We start from the raw sequence: 21337 nt of genomic DNA, 5'->3' as shown, positions 1-21337 counted from the left end.
TTTATGGCATCCCACGCGTCTTTTGCAGACGTTGCGTCACGCACTAGCCCAACTTGGCTATCGTCGACACACAGCCCAATCGTTGCACGTGCTCTCGAATCTTTCTGCTTCCATACCGGCGTCTCTGGTTCCGGCTTTGCTTCGCCAATTGTGCACCAATGCTCATCACGCTCGAGGAGCATTTGCATTTTAAACTTCCACGTTTGGTAGTTTTGATTGGTCAACTTAGGCACCATAAACCGTTGCGTATCCGCCATTTCACCTGGGCCCATAACCTGTTGAACTTTGAACGAAATACACCAGCGTGTTATCCTTTATGGCTGATACACAAACGACTGACACTGAGCCGAGCGTTCGCCGTGCTTTTATTCAGATGGTCAAAGTTCATACATATAGAGGTGCACCCTTGTCACCATCGCGGTTTGACATTTCTCCTGTCATTTGACGCTTCTATGAACAGTACATTCATGCCAACATACATATGTCAACACTAACACCATGTTCATGATTGAATTGTACCCAAAATAGATGGATCCTCTTTTGCGTAAAAGTATACCAGTTACTGCCGCATGCTACCCGCAAAGTCCTTCCTACCTACACGCTCCTCATAGTCGTACTGTGTTTTTCAACTGCCATCGCTGCCATGCCGGTAAGTATGATACAGAAATAATTAAGGATTAGCTTACTGTTCTAATTGCACTGTTCTTCAATACATTGTTTTTACTTACATGGTCGCCTAGATGATCTTTCATATCATCTATTTGATGAATCTATGGGCCCGAAAATGCTCGCCGGAGGCTGCCGCATGTCATCGTTCTTTAGATGTTAACTGCCATTGCTGCCAGGCCTGTAAGTATAGAAAAAAATGCATATCAGCCTAATGTTCCGATTGTTCATCCTTTTCATTTATGGGGTTACATGTACAAATCGGTGGAAAGAATCAAAAACTTATTTACAAATGTGTTATTTCAGCAGAAAATACCTTGAAGGTATCTGTATCTAATTCCCATTCAAATGTTTATTTCTTTAAATAAGAATCGAGGTAAAATATTTGTTGTATCAAGTTGTTTGCCTTCAAAAGACCTTTCATTTGAGGTGTATGTTGCTGAAATTGACCTAGACACTAAAAAGTTATTAGCAATTTGGCTATTTCAGTTATTATTTCAAGCTGTGACCAAATTTTTGAAGCTTGTTTGCGCGCTGCAGCTTTATGCTAGTGGTGGGTAAACCAAATCCCCAAATCCGAATCCCAATCCAAGAAACAGTCGGTCCAAGCACTCGGATAATGGACATTCTACTGTATTTCTTCGTAAAAAATAGGTTCTAGGAATTTTTCTAGAGCTAAACTTGCAAATCGGGCAAAAAACTCAATCTATGTCCAATGGACATTCTACCCAGCGTTCGATTTGAGTAAATTTAAATCAATTACATTGTCTCTAGATCGACTAATTATGTGACTAATTCGACTCAAATAATTGTGAGTCGATTCAAACAGTTTAGGATCAAGTCAGAATCGAATCAAATCGAGTCCCAAACAAATCAAAACAGATTCGAGTCCTTAACAAATCAAATCAGATTCGAATCCCAAACAAATCAAAACAGATTCGAATCCCAAACAAATCAAATCTGATTCGAGTCCCAATCGAATCAAATCTTTAGAATCCGTCAAAAGGGATTCGAATCTTCGAATCTTCCGAGTCCCGATTCTGCCAACACTAGCTGTCACATTCATTTGGTTTCACATTTTCAACGAAACCGGGACGATTTCACTCTTTGTTTACCAAGTTTGTAAGTGCATTTATCTAATTTCTGGCTTCTATTCATGTTACGTATGATTAACACAACTATTCCGTTATAGAAGGTGAACAACATACACCGGTAGAACCAACTAAGCAGAAGTGCTCCAACGCCTGACGAGTTGGAAAAACATTTGCAGTTGACAGCGCTTGTTAAATTGCACAGTCATCTTGCGCTGGTGTTCGAAACTCGCACACCCTTGGAAGCAGCGTAGTCACCGTTTGTGTTTCGGATTGTGTACATCGGTAAACGAAAAGCTAATTCCATACGGCAGCCATGGTTGAAACACTGGAGGACAGTTCCATCTGGGACGAATCGGAGGCACCGCTGGGCGAGGAGGTACTGCGGATGCCCACGGAGGAGCTGATCAACCGTACCCGGCTGATGGACAATGAGATAAAAATTATGAAAAGTGAGGTCGTCCGCAACAATCATGAGCTGCAGACACAGAACGAGAAGATTAAGGATAACACGGCGAAGATAAAGGTGAACAAAACGCTGCCCTACCTGGTGTCGAACGTCATCGAGCTGCTGGACGTGGATCCGCAGGAGGAGGAAGACGATGGTGCGGTGATGGTGCTCGATACGCAGCGGAAGGGCAAATGTGCCGTCATTAAGACGTCCACCCGGCAGACGTACTTCCTGCCCGTGATTGGGCTCGTCGATTCCGAAACGCTGAAGCCCGGAGATCTCGTCGGAGTGAACAAAGACTCGTACCTAATCCTCGACACCCTGCCGGCCGAGTATGATGCGCGCGTGAAGGCAATGGAGGTGGACGAGCGACCGACGGAGCAGTATTCCGACATCGGTGGTTTGGACAAGCAGATCCAGGAGCTGATTGAAGCGGTCGTGCTGCCGATGACGCACAAGGACAAATTCAAGAACCTCGGTATCCATCCGCCCAAAGGTGTCCTGCTGTACGGACCTCCCGGAACGGGAAAAACACTGCTCGCTCGTGCCTGTGCGGCCCAAACTAAGTCCACCTTCCTGAAGCTGGCCGGACCGCAGCTCGTGCAGATGTTCATCGGCGATGGCGCTAAGCTGGTGCGGGATGCGTTTGCGCTGGCGAAGGAAAAATCGCCCGCCATTATCTTCATCGACGAGCTGGACGCTATCGGTACAAAGCGATTCGACTCGGAAAAGGCCGGTGATCGTGAGGTGCAGCGGACAATGTTGGAACTTCTCAACCAACTCGACGGATTCAGTTCCACTGCCGACATCAAAGTGATTGCGGCGACCAACCGAGTGGACATTCTCGATCCGGCACTGCTGCGCTCGGGTCGCCTGGATCGGAAGATCGAGTTCCCGCACCCGAACGAGGAGGCCCGTGCTCGTATCATGCAAATTCACTCCCGCCGGATGAACGTTAGCCCGGACGTAAACTTTGAGGAGCTGGCTCGCTCGACCGATGACTTCAACGGCGCACAGTGTAAGGCGGTCTGCGTCGAGGCGGGTATGATTGCCCTCCGCCGCTCGGCTGCCTCCGTCACGCACGAGGACTTTATGGATGCAATCATGGAGGTGCAATCGAAAAAGAAGGCCAATCTGAACTACTTCGCTTAGTCGGCGGTTCGCACCACAAGGGTCAGAGGGTATATTTTCGGCGTTTTTGAGCGGATGGGACTGATCAATACGTTAAAGATTCTAAGTAGCACAGGAGAACATGCCACCTGTTTCTATAAATAATAATAAAAAAAATGCAAACCGAATGGATTAATAAATAAAATAGCCTCTTTCTATTTATTTGTCTCGCATGTCATGGGGTTTTGAAAAGCATTCGTTCTAACAGCATTTGTCGGTCCTAACGTGGGGCATTCCGTTTTATCGCCGATAGTCACCGACGTCCACCGACGCTTCAGGGGATCTGTTTGCGTTCACCGCTCCATCCAGTAATGTTGAGTGTTCAGTGTTTGCTCGATCCGGAGACAGTATGTCCGGCATGCGAATGGCCGCACCCGGAGGAAGCGGAACCGGATGGTGTGGTTGATGATGATGATGATGATGATGGTGCGGTATGTGCGGTTGCTGCTGATTGTGCGGTTGCTGTTGTTGCGATGCTGTGGCCATATGCAACGCGGGAAACTGTGGGCTGAACGGTGTCAGTAGTCCGTTGACGGCAGCAAATGTTCTGTGAAGCGCAAGAGAAATCCATTCAAAATAACCATCCACAATTGAACCCGTTGCGTCCTTCAGTTCCCGTCTCACCTGTACTGTTGATCGATCTGAGCCTTCTCAATGCGTTTGTCCTTTGCGCGGCGATTCTGGAACCAGATTTTGATTTGTGTTTCGGACAGCTTCAAAACTTCCGCCAGCTCGAATCGTCTGCCGCGCGAGATGTACTCGTTCCGGTGGAACTCCACCTCCAGCCGCAACGTCTGTTCGCTGCTAAAAGTCGTACGTTGGCGCCTGGGTCGTCCTTCCTTTTTGCGGCGTCTTGCCACTTTTAGGAAAAAAAAAAACAGAAATTTTAATGGAACGTTAGTGTGATTAAATGAATAATGGACATGTGTTTTAAATAGATGCACAACCCAAAACTTAAATTCAAAATTCATGTGAGAATTTCCATCCCTTGTAGGACGAACCTTTACTGCGGTAAAATCTTTATTTCCGTAATGTTTATTACAACCCCCGTAAATGGTTCGCGGTATACAATCCGCTCGAAAACATCCTCGATGGTAATGATGATGAAGATGACCACGGTCGAGCTGAATGGTACAATCTTAAGAAACAACTTCCACCCCGTTGCACCAAATCTTAGCCAATCTATTCGACCCTTCACTTGCCGGCGCCTGTCCACACCGCCCCCGCCATGGAGATTATCGAAACGATCGTGGGAGAATCGTAATGATGGTGAAATATGAATTTTATTTGTATTGTGTTTTTCGGTCTGGAAAAGGGAACGGATGGCTCGACGGAGAGCAGGTTAAGTTGGGGAGTGTGTTGCCAGGATGATTTTCTTTTCACTCAAAACAGCCTGTTGATTAGCTTGCCAGCTACTATGGAAGGTTTCCAACGCCGGAGGAAGATTTCTTTAGAAAAGAGATATTTCTGATTACCAAAAAGGATGAGGAAAAGGAAATGGAAAATGGCTCCTTTCGTATGTTTGTTTTATCTTGAAGAAATGACCGACGAATAAAGACATTCAAGTGGAAATCGTTGGCCAAGCCATAATATAAATCCACATTTTCATTGTTATCACAAACATTTCTCACTCAGCTTATTTCTCAACTGATTTTCACTCAGTCGGTTAATTTGTTCGTTTAAAGACTCTAAATTTTTTCTTCTGCATCCATGGGCAGTAGTTTCAGCGACAATACACTAGTCTGGTTTTGTGACCTTATCAGATTTTTCTTTCCTTTTAAAGTTACCACATGATTGATCATCATTTCCACACGTTTCCATTGGATCTTAAGTAGTGTTTATTTGTTTGGTACACTTTGTGCAAACTGCTTAATTAAAAAAAAAAGTTGGCAAATAGTTTTCCTAAAAATTAAAACTTCTAAAATACAACCAATTAAGATAAATTTTTCCTTTACCGGTTAATTTGAACCGTTGGTTGATACTTTTGCGCAAGAAAATTGTATTTTCTTTTCGAGTTCCTTGTGTAGCAAAATATTATTTGAATAAACAAAGCTGAAAAGTACCAGAAAAATGGTTGTTAGTTAAATTTGGTATTTGTATAAATGAAATAAAATTAATGCCATGTTTAGTAACATGATAAAAAAACAGGACCAAAAAAAAATACCCAACCATATTTCAACATGTACTTTTTAAACCATCCTCTGAAAAAAAAACAACAAATATTCGTAATCCGTTGTTCAGTCCGCCTATTATTTGTCCATAAAGTCCCTTTCCCTTTCCGGTCCCAATATTCCCATCCGAAACGGTGCGTGACTGGATTGACTGGACAACACGTTAAAACTATCCGTTTGCGATGGGTGGAAAAAAAAACATCCCTAAACATCATTTTCCGTAACCACAGAGATTCCCCTTTCCACCGGTGGAAAGGGTCCCTCGCGCGGCGCAGTGAAAAACGGATCCCGGCCAATAACAATCATCGGTACGTTGCGATTCATGTTTAGGAAGGCGTAAAAATTATCATCTGTTGTTCGGGGACGATTTTTCACACTCAATCTCGGGGCCCGCACGGGCGGCACAACCATGCCGCCCCGGCGTACGATGATGATAATTCCCGCAATCACAAAACACCCACACCATCCGAACGCCGGCGGTTTGTCCGGCGTGGTGGAACAAGTGGAAAACAGACCGAAACCGTGCGCTGATATTCGAGTGGCGAAGGCTTAGGATTGCAGGAACGACTATTGTTCGCCGGAAACGATGCGGAAACGTACCTCCGGAAGCGTACAACAACCATCGCTGGGGGGAGGAAATTTCCCGATCGGTGACGGGGCCGACGTGTGCGGCATGTTTTTCCCAGCACCATCGCACGCGCGCGGTTCTGTAGATATAATATTTATTTGTGCCCGGGAAAGTCCACGGGCGAAGATAATCTGTCGCAGTTGTGACTCCGGTGTCTCACGGCTGAGTGGAAAAGCGGAGGGAGGAAAGCGGTTTGGAAAAGATACTCCTGCAGGTGGACGGCGATGCGGGAAATGAAAACTAACTTTTCCTTTCCCTAGGAAAAAAAACATCCCCGTGGTAGAATTCATCGTTTGTGGCTCCGAGACGGTTTCTTGTTTTTCACTTTGTTCTGTGTCTGCGGTTTGTCCCTTCACACGCCGAGGCGTTGGTGCGGAAAAAAGTATCCTAACTCTCATCACTCCCTGGCCATATGGTTGGCCCACGAGTTGATACTTTTGCGAGGGGAGAAAACGGTGGAGCGTCTGTTTGTCTGTCGCATCCGCGTTCCGGTATGGAAAACTCCCGTGTGGAAAACGGGACAATAGTACCGGGAAAACAGCAGCCAAATTGTAGGAGGAGTCTATGGGGACTCGTAGGACCTTCAGGAAGGGGAGGCCTGGAAATTTTCCCACTGCGCAAGCATGTATGTGAATTTACTTCCATTGTTGGCCATAGAACGGTTGTGGTAATTTGTTTACTGCCGACGACATATTTCACGGACCGATACGATTTTCTTTAGTGATAAAAGAAACAATAGAGCCGGTGGGAAAATCCATCCATGATATGTCGGGTAAGAGTGGTTTGGTTTGACGGATTTCTACTAGCTTATGAATTATCCTCTTTATTTTATTTTTTTTAGAAGAGACAGCAACAAACATATAAACAATAACCATTAAGTTTCTTAAATTCGGTTCAAAATAAGATCAAATACATCCTAAAATAATTTTGTAATTCAAGTTATGAAACAATAGAGCCGGTCGGAAAATCCATCCGAAATGGGTAAGAGTGGTTTGGTTTGGCGGATTTTTACTAGCCTATGAATTATTTTTTTTGAAATTTTTTAGAAGAGTTTTACAGCAACATACATAATTATAATCATTAAGTTTCTTAAATTCGGTTCAAAATAAGATCAGATATAGACTCAAACAAGTTTTTGATTCAAGTTATAACAAGTTTCGGTTCAAGTTATAACAAAATTAATAGAAATGATTTAACGAACAAAGAAAGGCCTTAAATTATAATGAAAATAAAATAGAACAGAGTAGTTTTAACACATACGAACACACACTTTTGATATTCCTTAAATTATTGCTTAGGTATTTTTAGTTATTTTTAATCTTTAATGAACATGAGCAAACATTAATTAACTGATTCAAATATTTATCCACATTCAAGTTCAAATGGTAAAAGGTCAAAACAGCTCCTGGTAGAGTGTTATTATGTTACCATAACATACAATAATTTGTTAAACAACTGTGTTTCAAAAGAAAATTTCAAAATTCAATTTCCCATTTCATTCAGCTCAGCTTTGCACAAATTTGTTTCGCTGGCCGCTCCAAAAAAAAAAAAAAACGAGCTTAACACGTGGATTTCTTAGCTACTCCTTTCCTATCAACTCCGTGACATATTACAAGGTGTCGGATGAACCGAAATAGCTATCCGTTTCCTGTCGCACGGATTTCCGATAGCCGTTGGATTTGTCCGGACAGACAATCCTTGAGGATTGCAAAATTCTCATACTGCACATGCTTCCCTGAGTGCTTCCGAAGGTGTGCGATTGAGGTAAAATCAGTTTTGTGTAACCTGAGATGGAATGGGATACCAGGAGCCTTTGATGATCCTCTTCCTCCGACCGATTGATCGTGAAGAGTGTCCAAGAATGATCGATGCGCCCACAAACGCATAAACGAAGCCTGTCCGAAGGGGAGGAGGTCAGCGGTTACTTTGTGGTAGCGAATTAGCTTCGTTTTTGCCATGTAAGGTTTCTGTCCACCGCTCCTTTGGTCGACCGCAGGCCAAGGCTCATTGACTTCTTAGACTCTAGGGAAGACAGTTCATCACCTTTTCGAAGCGGCGGGAAAGTGAGAAGCAGAAGGAACTCTACTCACAGGCAGAAAAAAGGGGTCGTTCGGTCCGTTTTGTGTAATCTTTTAATAAGCCATAAAAATTACGGTACCCCACACTGTTACGCCGTCTAAATGCACCGCTGGGTTTTGCACTTGTTTCCTTGTAACGGACACAGACGGTCCACAAACCATATGTTTCGGAAGCTCTCAATTTCTGTCGAGAAGGGGAGAAAAGAAAGGAAGTGATTCCTGTACGGCTTGCGATGCTTGCGTAGGCTGCGGTAGAAGCGATTAGTCCCGAGACCAGGATATGTCTGGAATTTGGTTACTTATCCTCCAGTGCCAGAAGGGAGATCTTTCGTGTAAAATGGAAGGTGATTGAAATGTGATCGCATCGTATCGATGTGAAATCTGTTTGCGCAAACAGATCCCTTGAATGGGAGTGCAATTTGTGCAGTTTAAGAAGGAAGTCCGATCAGTTGACGTTGCATTGGGGAGGTCAATATCGATCGGTCTCACGGCTTAAAAACGCTTTTAATATGGATTTGCAAAATCCGGAGCCGCTTGCATATGTCGTTATTGAAAAATGTGTACAAACTTTTAAATGGAATCTAAAAGAACTTGTTTTTCACATAAATCTGACGTCAAAGTTTCTTCCTGCAAATTTATTAATGCAATAGGATTGTTTTATAATCACAGAAAGTATGCCATAGAGCGGCTGTTTTGTTACTACGATGTTGGTATGGTTTAGCAAAAATTTAATAAAATAAAACAAAGTTGTGTAATTATTATTAGACATTTTTTCCATACATTAATTGCAATTGATAAGAATCCTCATGCATAGTTTTCTAATTTCCTCTGATTTGCGATTGAGCTTTCTCGTAAGGTACGAAGAATACTTAAAGGTACGTAAGGTACGAAAAATTCTTTAAAAAAACACATAGTTAAACATCAATATCATGTTTGGTGCTTTTTCCTGATTTTTGATTTTCACTAATCAAATAACATTTACAATCGAAATTACTAACGGCTTTAATACATTCAATTGTGTTTTAAATTGGATTTGACTATGTGTTGGACATTCTGTGCAACATACATTATTTATATTTACCACATAATTCTAAAGTTTAAAGATAAATAAATGAACAAAACTTAGAGGAAAATCTGAAATAAATTTTATACTAGATTCAAGTTGTATATCACAAACTTTTAAAATGCCGTTAGCCACACTATTTCGTGTAGAAACTCTATTATTGTTAAAAACGCAAAAAAGAAACTCAAATTTCAAATTTACGCATTCAGTTATGAATTAATCCTTGAAAGTAAATCGAATAAAAAAATCGTCTCTCAACGCTCAATATGCACTCTCAAATTGTTTTCCGTTTTACAACTGTTTCTATAAGCTACATAAACAATCGTAACGGGACTTACAAAATGCGGACAATCCCGCCGGTAGTTGTGTGCCCTCGTGAGGAACACCAAAAAACGGCCGAAACGATGCCGCCCCGTAGCTGCCGGTGGTGGAGAAGAAGGACGAAACGGCCATCCCCTGCTGTTGCAAGTTGGCCGTAGGCTGGTGTGGCTCCTGGTTTATCTGCGGAGCCCCACCAAGAAATCCATACTGTGTTCCACTAACCGAGGTCTCCTGATAGCGCGTGTCATAGCGAGGATCACGGCACTGAGGCGAAACACTAGCATCACGCGACGAATCCTCCTCGATGTCCAACGCCGGCGACGATCGTAGGCTGGAATTGATGGAACTGTTCACCGACACTGATCGCTGGGAATCACTGGAATGGATTTGGTCGGTTTGGACGGTGCACGCTTCATTTGGGATCAGATCGCCGGAAGGAGACACGAGGGTCTCCCCACTAACATCCTTCTTGGCCTCGAGGTGGCCGTAAAGGCGTTCAAAAAACTTCCTTGGCGAAAGTGGACGGCTCGCTATCGGTGGAGGCGGTTCGGTGGTCTCGGTAACGGCAATCGTCGAGGTACACGACACGGAATCACGAGAGTACGGTACCAGGCGCACGGTAGAAATGGGTCCGTTTTCCGACAACATACTAACGGGCGGTTCTGGCACGTCACGAAAACTACTGGACGAGATGAGTCCAACTGACACGCTTGTTCCGCGAACTAATGCATACTGGCGCCCGAGCAGACGAGACCGAAGGTTTTATGCTTCCAAGCCGCACTGAACCAGTTGGATCCTTGCGACGAGAAAGCCTGGAAAGTTTGAACCTTCAATATGTTTTACCAACGACTGTTAAAAAAAATCTTCTTGGCAAGGATAACATTGTTGCGAGAAGCGCTTTTCTATTAAGTTAAATTCTAAGAAAATAGTAATCAACAGTTTAGCGGCAACATCAAATTTATTAGTTTTAAAAATCCTAAGGATCTAAGGAGAGAGAGAGATAGAGAGAGCGAGAAAGACCGGTAGAGTTCCGTTGGTTCGCCATTTTATTACGCAAGGCGTGGTTTGTTACACAGGCGTTCTGCGCACATTCAAGATTATTGTTTGCATTGAGCTGAGTTTACGGAACGACAAATATAAAATTGTAAAAATGTAGTAAATGAAACGATTACAAATTCCGCTAAGAATTTTTTTGAAAATTGAACGTTCTACGTTTTAATCTGATTTCTGCAGATCTGATACCAGTAAAACTGGTGTAAGAGCCTAATTTGTTCTTGCATTAATGGCAATTGAGGCATTATTGAAAATTGTGTGAAAAGTAATTCGCGAATGAATAAGAAATACGCATTTTGCACTTTTTACAAAATGTTTCCCAGGTTTGTTGATTTGTCCTACAAAACACTGTAAAGGCATGACAGTTCGTTTTAGCCATCAGTTGAAAAGAGGTTGCTCCATTTAGACACTTAAAAGCCCAAGAGCTTTTATAAAACATAAAGATCGGACTGGAAAATTCAATAAAATTTTGTTACTATTATGGAGCATTATCTATTCAAATACTTTTCCTTTTCCATCTCAAATCACCAGACAAGATGTGAAACGACAACTTCCCACCTGTAAATGTGCGTCTCCTTGGGAGCTTTTTGCCTCTTCGCTCGAGTAAACAAACTTTCGAGAGCAATCGGAAAACAAACTGTTTTCGATGTCAGTTCACTGTCACCTCTCCAGCTGGTATGTGTTGTTGTTCGGTGTTCGGCTTTTCCGATACTTGCGCTTCTCTTCCTGGTGCTTGAAGAATGGTTTAGTTTGTATTCCCAATTCCCGTCCGAGGTTTCGATTCGTGCAAATCGTGTGTTTAATTCGTTCGTCCCCGCTTCCCCCCTTGGCACTGCAATAGATGGTGCACATTGCGTCGGATGCAAATCAAAGTAGGCCGCGCGCTACAATGTTTACTCGGTGGCATCTTCGACGGAACCGGATCGATTGAAGGGGGAAGAAAATAAAACGACAAGAACAAAACGTGGGAAGCGAGACGTGCATCGATTGCGTCGTCAAAACAGTCTCCGTCTTGGGGGAAAAACATTGCTGCCGCACGATGGCCGATGCGGACTGGAAGCGGCGGGTCGGTATCGATATTAACTTCAGCTCCGACGAAGACGACGACACCAGCGATGGGGCCGATACGGTTTGCGGGTAAGTGTATCTTCTACATGATAATGTTATTTTCAAGCTCTCGCGCCACCACAGTTTTCCCTTCGCAGCAACCTCTGCCCGTTCGCGTACTGTGCGCGTATGAAAACATACGGCAAGTCGTTTGCGAACGCCAAGGTGTCGCCTGGTGGGTCGAATTTACAGAGATAATTGTTGAACAAACAATTTCTGACGCGCCCACCGCACCACCGTGCGCGCAACGGTGGTAGAAAATCACGCCAGTGGAATGTGAATTGAATTAAAATGTAGCTTAAAGGGTAGAACAGAGCCGCGCTTCGTAGAATTTAGCGCTACAGTTAGCATAATTAACCAGTAATCGGATCCTATATCAGTAGCCCCAGCCCGACCACCCTCTGGGGGGCCAGCAACTTGCGTGCGGACAATGGTCTACTTTAAAAAAAATCCATGTTGGTCAGCAACCTTCATGGAATCGTACGGCCACGGTGTGTTAGTGTCGTGTGTTGCATCGTGTGGAAATTATTTACGCCGGCAATTAGCGGATTCTTGAACGGGGGAAAAATCGGATTCGAAAATTAGTGTCATCCTAGTCGCGACCGGGTGTGCTGTGCTATGGGCTCGGGAAGCTAATTGACCGTCAGGTGTGTGTATTTGTTATCAAACGAAGGGTCAGTGACAATATCCATCGAGTCGGCTGCCCCGTCCAGGTCTCGCTATCAGCCATTGGCCAATCCACCCTCAGGAAACCCTCACCGGGATGCACCCATCAACAACATGCCAATCGCAATCTGTTCCGCGATTCATTGTCAAAAAAAAAAAACGGATGTGGGGAGGAGGGGAAGTTACTAGTATAGTATCGTGTGTTGTATAACTAATGATAAGAGTCACCGGGATGGACTCGGGGCTGGTATTTATACTAAGTGTATTATGTACTCTTCCCTTTGGTGTGCGGTACAGATTAACTTGCGAACACGTGTCGATGGGTGGCGTTTAGTTGCGGAAAACCAGATGTAGAACTTTCTTTTTGCTCAGTTCTCCGGTAAATGGTGGGGAGTTATTCAAACGATATGTCTTATGTACGCTTCGCGAGAAGCGAACAAAAAATCAAGGCCGCTGCCAATAGTTTTTCCACTCCAGTTAGATAAGAGTGATTGACGCTTTGACCAAATGTCCAGACCAAACGAAGCCATATCATGCGTGCATCGCTAGTTATATACATAATTGAACACGAAAGCACTATCAGCGCTAAAAGAACCGTGCATTCCCGGTAGTGACGTCATAAGTTCTCATGCATCTGACGACGAAGTGCTGATGCCTCTCCGTTGATAAGAAAACCCGGTGTACAGGGGTTTTTTTTCCTCGGTGTGAGTTATTTATTTTACCACTCCGGCGGACCGGAAGATAAAATGGTACCGAAAATTGATACGAATTAGTCACAGTGTTTAGACAAGGTCAAGGTATTTCTGTTTTCCTTAAACCGGCAAAGTAATACAATTATTCATCATTCTGTTTGGCTGGAAGAAAGTAAACTCTTCCCCGAAACACTTTTGATTTTGCTGCGGGAAAATACGAATTTAGCATAGATAACATAGGGTCAGCCTTCTCCTCCCCTTGGCAGACGTAAAGGTTATCCTTTGCGCTTACAAGGAAGGAGGTAAAATACGGTTTTGCTCGGTCGAAGAGGTTGGCAAAAACGGCGGTTCCGTTTCCTCCTTCTCATCTTCCTCTCGATTAATTTTTGTTGTTGTTGCTCGTAAAATACAATGGAGAGCCGTGCGAGAGAAGCAGCTAACACCGCCGGGGAACCGGTGTTCCGGAGTGGGCAGCACTCCGCCGTGTTGTGCGATGATAAGATAAGAAACGTCTTCAATCGGTACGGATCGGGTCGGGTTTGAGAGCGTTTTAGTTCAATTCCGTACCCCGTTGCAATTGGGGTTGGTTGTCCAGCTTAGGAATACAGTTAGAAAAGGACAACAATTTATTTCAGTCGGTCAATTTAGTGACACTAAAATCCTCGTACACTCTTTATTGCAGCAGCAGTATCCATAACGACGGTATCCCACTGCAGTTCCGCGGCGACGATTGCACGGACTCGGCCGAATCGCAGGAGCTCGAGGAGGCGCTTCGCGCATCGTCCATCGACGAGGTGCTGAGTCAGTGGGACCAGTATGGGAGTACGCCGCCCCGGACACGAATAAAGATTAAAAATCGAAGCAGCAAGCAAAGGATGTAAGTACACGCGTCACAAAAGTATGGGAGCGCGGTATCGAAGTAGGCTTCCCTTCCACGTGTCCGCGTATGCAAAAAGGTTGAAGACCGTCGCGTGTCGCGTTTCAATGGGGAGAGGGTTTCTCGTAATTTTCCTCCCCATCTTCTCTAAGTAACCAGTGCTGCCAGTGCTACCGGAAACCGTTTTCCACTCGCGAAAAGACGCGACGTCGAAGATGAGTTTTTAAAGATGACTCTGTACAAGTAGAGCGAAAAAAGTCGTTGAATATGGATTCCTGTATAGGGCTGATTAGATAAAATCCGCTGGGTTATTGCCATTGCCATCTTTCCTGGCGATAACAAAGCAGTTTGTCAATTGATAAGGAGAGGTGTTGAGATTATTTAAGTTAAGAAGATTTGGCGTGTAGGCCGTAGTCAAAACATATGTCATGAGTAGCTTGTTTTGATTCTTTTACTTTTTGAAAGTTTAAAAATATGATCGAAGCAGCCGATAGAGATGTGTTTGTAGTAAGTCAGATTTTTGTTTGATCCCATTATAAAAAGAAGCTTGTGTAAGGAATGTTTTCAACTGCATCAAAATAAGATAAGTCATCTCACCTGGTTCCCGTTTGATTATTCCACCCCGTAGGGAAGGAGGCGTAAAGCTACGAACCGGTGGCCGGTTGCCACGGCCGCGTGCCGACCGTCGGAACACCGTGGACTGTGCACTGTTGAACCAGATGATAATGGAACCGGCCAACAGCGAGGAGAAGGTGCGCAGTGATAAACGCTCCACGCAGCTGCTCCGGGAATCGGAACGCGAGATTAAAATGGCCGCCGCCGCCACGATCGTTCCGATGCGTTCGTCCGCTAACTTCGGAACGCAACCGACGAGTGGGCAAATTCTAACCGGAGCGCAGCAGACAATGTCCGGTCACTTTGTGCTGGAAGAACGAGCGGACAGTATGCCCATCTCGTTGGTGAACACTACGGCTGGAGCTGGGGGTGGTGCACCACCGACCCTGATCGAATCGTGCAATCGTTTCATGAGCGTCACATCTCGGCCAGTCGGTTGTCGGATTTCCGCTCCACCATCGTCGTATCGTGATTGTATTTTCTCCAATCAACCGGTCATCGGAGGAGGGACCGCGGTTGGTGAAAGTTCGATACCGCAGAATCGGATCAAATTTCACGAAACGTTCTCCGATCTTATCAAGCTGGGCAGCTTGGATAAGGAGCGAGCTGCGCGTTCGGGCGTATTATCCACGGAGGAGCGTCTCTGGCAGACGCATGTGAACGATCTGATCTGGCTTGAGTTGCAGGCATGGCATGCGGATCGCTCGATCGAGCAACAGGATCGACTGTTGTGTCAAGCGCGTCAGGAAATCGGCGACCTGCTGGATGAGATCATGCACTTCCGCTTTCACCGGGCGTCGGTTTCGCGGGCCATGAGCGAGGTGAGCACAACGACCGCCGACAGTGGTCTCGGTACGTCCAGCGCGACCACGGCCGGTACCGGTGAAACGAACCGGTTCTGCTTCGGCTGCCTTTCGATGTACTGCAAAGACTGCCTCGAGGTGCAGTCGGCCGCACTGAAGCAGGTCGAGGACTTGCTGCTGCGTCTCGAGTCGAAAGAGTGCCTTTTCCCTTCCTCCAGGGCGATGGGTCTGGCGTTTCCCGTGTACCAGAGTGAATCGTTCGTGAACCGGGTCAAGGCCATGTGTTTGTGGTACAACATGACCCGTCAGCACCGGATGACGCTGGTGATACTTGGGAAGCTGCTAGTGCGCCTGCAGGGCCCATCGAAGAAAGAATCAACCATCCGGTGGCCCATCATGGAGCAGAATGCGGAAAGTTCGTCCTCATCGTCGGTACACGATGAGGCCAGTAGCACCGTGGAAGGAGCTCAGGACAGTAGCGTCAACGGTGCGGCTACCACTTCATCTATTGGTTCGACCGAATCGAACGCTGGAGGTGGCTGTTCGAAGCGAGTTCAATTCGCCGAGAATGGTTGTGGTAGTGCAACAGATGGTGGAAGTACCTCCGAGAGCGTGAACAGCGATGAGACGGATTTTTCGGATCTTTCGTACAAGCGGCAGCATACGTTCCCCGGCGATACGGAGTACGGACGTTATATGAACAATTTGAATTTTTACAACGTTCAGACATTGTCCGAGCTAACGCTACAAACGCCGCAAAGTATGGGCAATACGTTGTACAGGTAAGGAAGTCGTTTATGTTGTAAATACCATCTTTTGGAGTTGCATAATTCAGATCCAGATTCTTGAATCTGAATGGTTCTTTGCGTTTTAGAGATTCATGAATCTTTCGATCTCTAACTCATCGTAAACTTGCTTTTTTTTGTTCTTGTTTTAGAAAGTACATCGAAAACGTACTCAAAACCCGTGGTTTGGGCAAGTCGCTAACGTTTCTCCATCGGCTACACAATGTGGTCCTACGGAAGGCACAGCTGACACTGGAAAAGCCTGGACGGCGACAGGAAGAAGAAAGCCTGTTCGACGAAGAGGACGCACCGTGCATTGAGCCTCCGCTCGAGCGTGAACATGAGCTCGAACTACGAAGTTTTGGCGCCTGGAGCGTTGAGGCGAAAGAGCTGAACCTTCCCTCGTACGTGTCCGCCTTCCTGTTTCTCTCGCTTATTCCGCTGGAGGTGATACACGAGTTCTTGAAGATGCGGCTCGAAACGCGCCCCACACAACCGAATCCACTCAGCCTAGAGCAGCACATCAAGGAGCTGAAGGAAGGCCTTACGCTGGCCATGATACACCGGGAGCGCTTCCAGAAGCACGTCAACACGGCCTTGTTCGAGCGCGAGCTGGAGCTCGATAAGTACATGCACCAGATGGAACTGTTCGACGAGACGGTGCGTAAGATTTTCGAGCTTTACCTCGATCTGGGCGAACAGTGGATCCTCGACACGGTCCCGGAGAGCCACCAGAAGGCGGCGCTCGATGAGGAGTGGCGCTTCACGAAGCTCATCAGCCCGATGATCCCGCACCAGCATGGGCCGGCGGCGAAGCGATACTGTAGCATTGTCGAGCGGATTCTCGAGCGAACCGGCAGTGGGATGATGCACCAGCTGAAAGAGCTGCTTGAGAAGAGTCAGAGCATTGAGCAGACGAACGAGAAGAAGTGGCAGTTCTTTGCTCTCTGCCGGGAGACGCAGCGCATGTTTACGTCGTCGCGCGAGAAGGCACTGAAAACGATGGCGTTTGCGAAGACGCTGTTCCGGGATCTGGAGCATGCGGACTTTCACCGGGACCACTGTGAGGAGGACTCCGAGGGGGAAGGTGCGTACGAGGCGGACGATCTCGAGCTGGAGGAGGGTGTGGTGCTGCGTGGAGGAAGTAGCTACCGTCGGCGCTGTTCTCGGCCCGGCGCATCAAGCAGTCCCGTCTGTGCGGAAGTGGTGGAATGTTTGCAGATGCTAAAGCGGAATGCACTACTCCTGCGTAACAAGCTGGCGGCCGTTATCGAGGAGCTGCAATTGCTCTGTTCCGACGCAAATCTGGAGGAGTACGATGATGCGGATCGTATTCAGGCTCTAACGCGGGTGCGCGAAATTCTCCACCAGGGCTACAAGTTCGGCTTCGAGTATCACAAGGACGTGGCTCGACTGTACGAAACGAAGCTGGACAACTGTCGTGACTGCGAGTCGGAGCTGATGCTCGCGAAGGCGATCATACAGTTTGCGAAACTGTGGATGAACTTTGTCATGGAAAGGTGTGAACGGGGGCGTGGCTTGCGACCCCGATGGGCAAACCAGGGACTGGAGTTTCTTATTGCGGCCTGTGATCCGCTCTGCACGAGCCACCTAACCGATGGGGAGTTTGAGGATTTGAAGCTGAAGATGGACGCGTGCATTTCACATGTGATCGGAAACATCCGCGAGCCGGAGCGTATCCGGAAGTCACCGCGTTCCCGCAAATCGTCCCCATCGCCATCGGCAGCGGCGGTAGCGGCGGCCGTGGCAGCTACAGCAACGGCCAGTTCGGTGGCGGGTAATGCGGCCGCAATGACGGGACGCGCATCGATTCCGATGATACACCTGCCGGGAAAGATGTATCAAAATCAGCTCAGCTTGCGAGAGGACGGTGTAATGCTACGGGCGCACAGTCCCACCATCGACCCAAGTGATATGTTCCGCAAGCAGACGTCGTACGATAGCGTGAACGAAGTGAAACTGCGTGTTCCGGCGGCCGCCAGCTCGACCATGTCGGTGGATGGTTCCGTGCACGGTACTCGTCCACTACGACAGCTTCGTGTCCGGGATGCAGTGAACACGTTGGACTGCAAGCTTGACGATCGGCTGCGCGACAGAAACCTCATCGGTTACGTGAAGGAGATTAGTTACTGCAGTAAAACGTTCAACCGGGCACGAAGCGTCAACTTTAGCTGGCACCGGGGTATCAAGATTGGGCAGGGCCGGTTCGGGAAGGTGTACACGGCGGTCAACAACTCGACCGGGGAGCTGTTGGCTATGAAGGAAATCGCCATCCAGCCCGGAGAGACGGCCGCCATCCGCAAGGTGGCGGAAGAGTTGAAGATATTCGAGGGCATTAGCCATCGGCATCTGGTGAAGTATTATGGAGTCGAGGTGCATCGAGTAAGTATATAAATGTTCGAGCCGATACTTGAATATTATATTAATTGTTGACGAATATGTTTTGTTAATATTGTTTTTCAGGAAGAGTTGATAATCTTCATGGAACTTTGTCCGGAGGGTACCCTGGAGAGTTTGGTCGAGCTGAACGGAGGCCTGCCGGAGGCGCAAACTCGCCGTTACACACACCAGCTGCTTTCGGCAGTGGCCGAGCTGCACCGCAACGGTGTCGTGCACCGGGACATCAAGACGGCCAACATTTTCCTACATAAGGACGGTAACTGCCTGAAGCTGGGTGATTTTGGGTCCGCCGTAAAGATCCAGAAGCACACCACGATGGCCGGCGAACTGAGGGGTTACGTGGGAACGCAAGGTAGGTCGTTTTTACAGGGTTACTTCCACTGGCACAGTTGGATTGATTGAATTTATTTCCCTACCTCCTCCTCTAGCTTACATGGCACCGGAAGTGTTCACGAGAACCAACAGCGAAGGTCATGGGCGAGCGGCGGACATTTGGTCCGTTGGCTGCGTCGTGTTGGAAATGTGCTCGGGAAGGGTAAGAAAGCCACCTAGGGGAACTGCAGTAACCGATCGTCATAATTTCTGTTTCTTCTCTTTTTTCAGCGTCCATGGCACCAGTTTGATTCCAACTTCCAGATCATGTTCAAGGTGGGCATGGGTGAATCACCCGAGATACCGGAGAATCTCTCCGAAGAGGGCAAGGATTTCGCCGGCATTTGTCTGCAGCACGATCCGAAAGATCGCCAAAAAGCAGACGAACTGCTGCAGCACATCTTCTGCAAGGTGAGTTCTGCTAACGGGAGATTCTTTCATATTGAAACTCGTTTTCAACGCTCCCCTTTTTTCCTCCTTTCAGGTTACATTCTTTGACAGAGAAGCGATCGACGAAAAGTTACTTGGATCATTCCGTCGAAATCTTAAGTCGAGTTCATCGTAGGGGAAGTGAGAGCGAGAAAGAAATAGAACCAGTGAAATGGATGCAAAGAAAAATTCAGGCCAGTGCTTAAAGGTTCGCTGTGGACGAACGGGTGGTTTGTAAAGAGAGTTTATTTCTACATAGTTCTATACCGGTCGTGAGAAACGAAGACAGTATACGCTAAGCGTGATTAGAGCTAGAATACCAGACACATGGAGCATCTACTTCTACTACAACCACCACCAATCCACACACAAAGTACCTACTGCTAGTAGGGCTGTTATCTATCACAGCCCATTTGACGATGTTTTAAATGTTGTGTTTACAGTATACGGGTTATTTAATGCCAACTTAAGTGAGCCACTTATTATCGTGACAACGGGTCGGGTGCCTGTGTCTGTGACTGTTGTGTACCGTACTATTTTAGCATTCTCCGTACTCCTTCCAAGCGGCGTCGGTAGACACTGACCGTTTGTATGATGTACCTTAATACACGTATGTTCATGTGGATGGGTTTTGGTTCTAGATTAATGTATAAGTTATTAAGTAACTCCGAAAGTCCCATTAATTCCGTAACAAATGAGTGCAAAATCATTCTTTCGAAATGTTTAGAAAATATACAGCATTTTACATCTCAGTTAGCAAACCCGACAGTATACGTAGAACATCAAACAATGCTAGCCTACTGTAAAGTATTTGATGTTGAACCATCAAACCTCCAAATGGCAACACAAACGGGTCAAGCAGACAATCAATGATAGTTGTCGCATGGATGTGATGCGATGCAATCTTGCGTACATCGCATTTCGGCCACGGGTCAGTGTACGCGGGGAACCTGGTGTTAGCAACAGCGCAGCCCATCGATCACCGTTGATCGGTGTCGAGTTCCACGCACGCATTGCCCTGTGGCTTGTTAGAGTAAGACGGTTGGGCACGGGAGGGAATGAGCCCAACCGAACTAGCCTTAAGTTGGACGGTGTGATCCAAGGCCCCAATGGACCTTGGAGCGCACCGCCAAATCAGTTAGTTTAGCGCAGTTATATAAAGGAAGTTCTCGTAAAGACGCCCTCCACACGACTCCCTCCGAAACCCGGCCCGCTACAGATGTTTGTAGTAGACATAACCAGTCGAGGGGTGCAGGCCAAAGTAGGGAAAAATCGCTTTCCGGTTGAAAAAAATACTATTGCGAGGATTGTTGTGGTTCGCGCTCGTTTCCGAAAAATGCGAAAAAGCGATCATAGCCTACCTTATCCTGTATCCCTCGACTGGTCGTGTCTACTACAAACATTCAACCGCTAGCTATCATTGCGGTAGATCCTAAAAAGCGACGAATTGTCTACTTGACCCGTTTGTGTTGCCATTTGGAGGTTTGATGGTTCAACATCAAATACTTTACACTAGGCTAGCATTGTTTGATGTTCTACGTACACTGCCGGGTTTGCTAGCTGAGATGTAAAACGCTGTAAACGATTGTTCGTTTTTCAGTAAGGCTTTTGGAAGTATGAATTACTCATTATTTCCTTTTTGATAAAGCTTGGCGAACATAGTAGGCGCCGCAATTATAGCAATCATTGCTATCGCAATTACAGGCAACTTGTAAAGCAGAATACGTTTAGTTACCATACGGTACTCGTAATGCCATTTATCTTTCAATTTAAAACGTTCATATACTGCATGCTGGAAAGATCTTAAATATGAAAAAAAAATATCAACGAACAAATGATAAATTTCTTTCCAACTAATTCTGCGTTAAGTAAGGATAC

The 21337-nt window shown here is 46.3% G+C and overlaps 4 protein-coding genes across 5 annotated transcripts in view; 2 read left to right on the top strand and 2 right to left on the bottom strand.

Moving 5' to 3' along the window:
• LOC131271470 (adenylosuccinate lyase) overlaps positions 1 to 21337 on the bottom strand; it is a 331885-nt gene that overhangs the window by 48325 nt on the left and 262223 nt on the right. The gene's annotated exons all lie outside the window — the stretch shown is intronic.
• Positions 1753 to 3512, top strand: LOC131271472 (26S proteasome regulatory subunit 6A-B-like). Its single transcript, XM_058272915.1, has 2 exons — positions 1753 to 1788; positions 1859 to 3512. Exon 2 carries the CDS (start codon positions 2074 to 2076, stop codon positions 3358 to 3360), a length of 1287 nt encoding a protein of 428 aa, XP_058128898.1. The 5' UTR covers positions 1753 to 1788; positions 1859 to 2073; the 3' UTR covers positions 3361 to 3512.
• Positions 3619 to 10287, bottom strand: LOC131259757 (homeobox protein rough). Its single transcript, XM_058261338.1, has 3 exons — positions 9657 to 10287; positions 4003 to 4237; positions 3619 to 3925 (listed from the first exon to the last, which is right to left on the bottom strand). Exons 1-3 carry the CDS (start codon positions 10285 to 10287, stop codon positions 3619 to 3621), a joined length of 1173 nt encoding a protein of 390 aa, XP_058117321.1.
• LOC131271452 (mitogen-activated protein kinase kinase kinase 4) lies at positions 11483 to 20082 on the top strand. Of its 2 annotated transcripts, none has more exons than XM_058272884.1 (8): positions 11483 to 11829; positions 13840 to 14034; positions 14663 to 16234; positions 16390 to 18640; positions 18722 to 19010; positions 19087 to 19193; positions 19262 to 19441; positions 19515 to 20082. In XM_058272884.1, the coding sequence occupies exons 1-8, from the start codon at positions 11732 to 11734 to the stop codon at positions 19593 to 19595; spliced, it is 4773 nt and encodes a 1590-aa protein (XP_058128867.1). In that variant the 5' UTR covers positions 11483 to 11731; the 3' UTR covers positions 19596 to 20082. The 2 variants fall into 2 exon arrangements, with proteins under 2 accessions (XP_058128867.1, XP_058128868.1); XM_058272885.1 differs by lacking the exon at positions 11483 to 11829 and adding an exon at positions 12420 to 12446.

Source organism: Anopheles coustani, chromosome 3 (genome assembly GCF_943734705.1).
Source record: "Anopheles coustani chromosome 3, idAnoCousDA_361_x.2, whole genome shotgun sequence".
NCBI classification, from domain to species: Eukaryota; Metazoa; Arthropoda; class Insecta; order Diptera; family Culicidae; genus Anopheles; species Anopheles coustani.
This window is presented reverse-complemented; position numbering and strand designations above follow the sequence as displayed.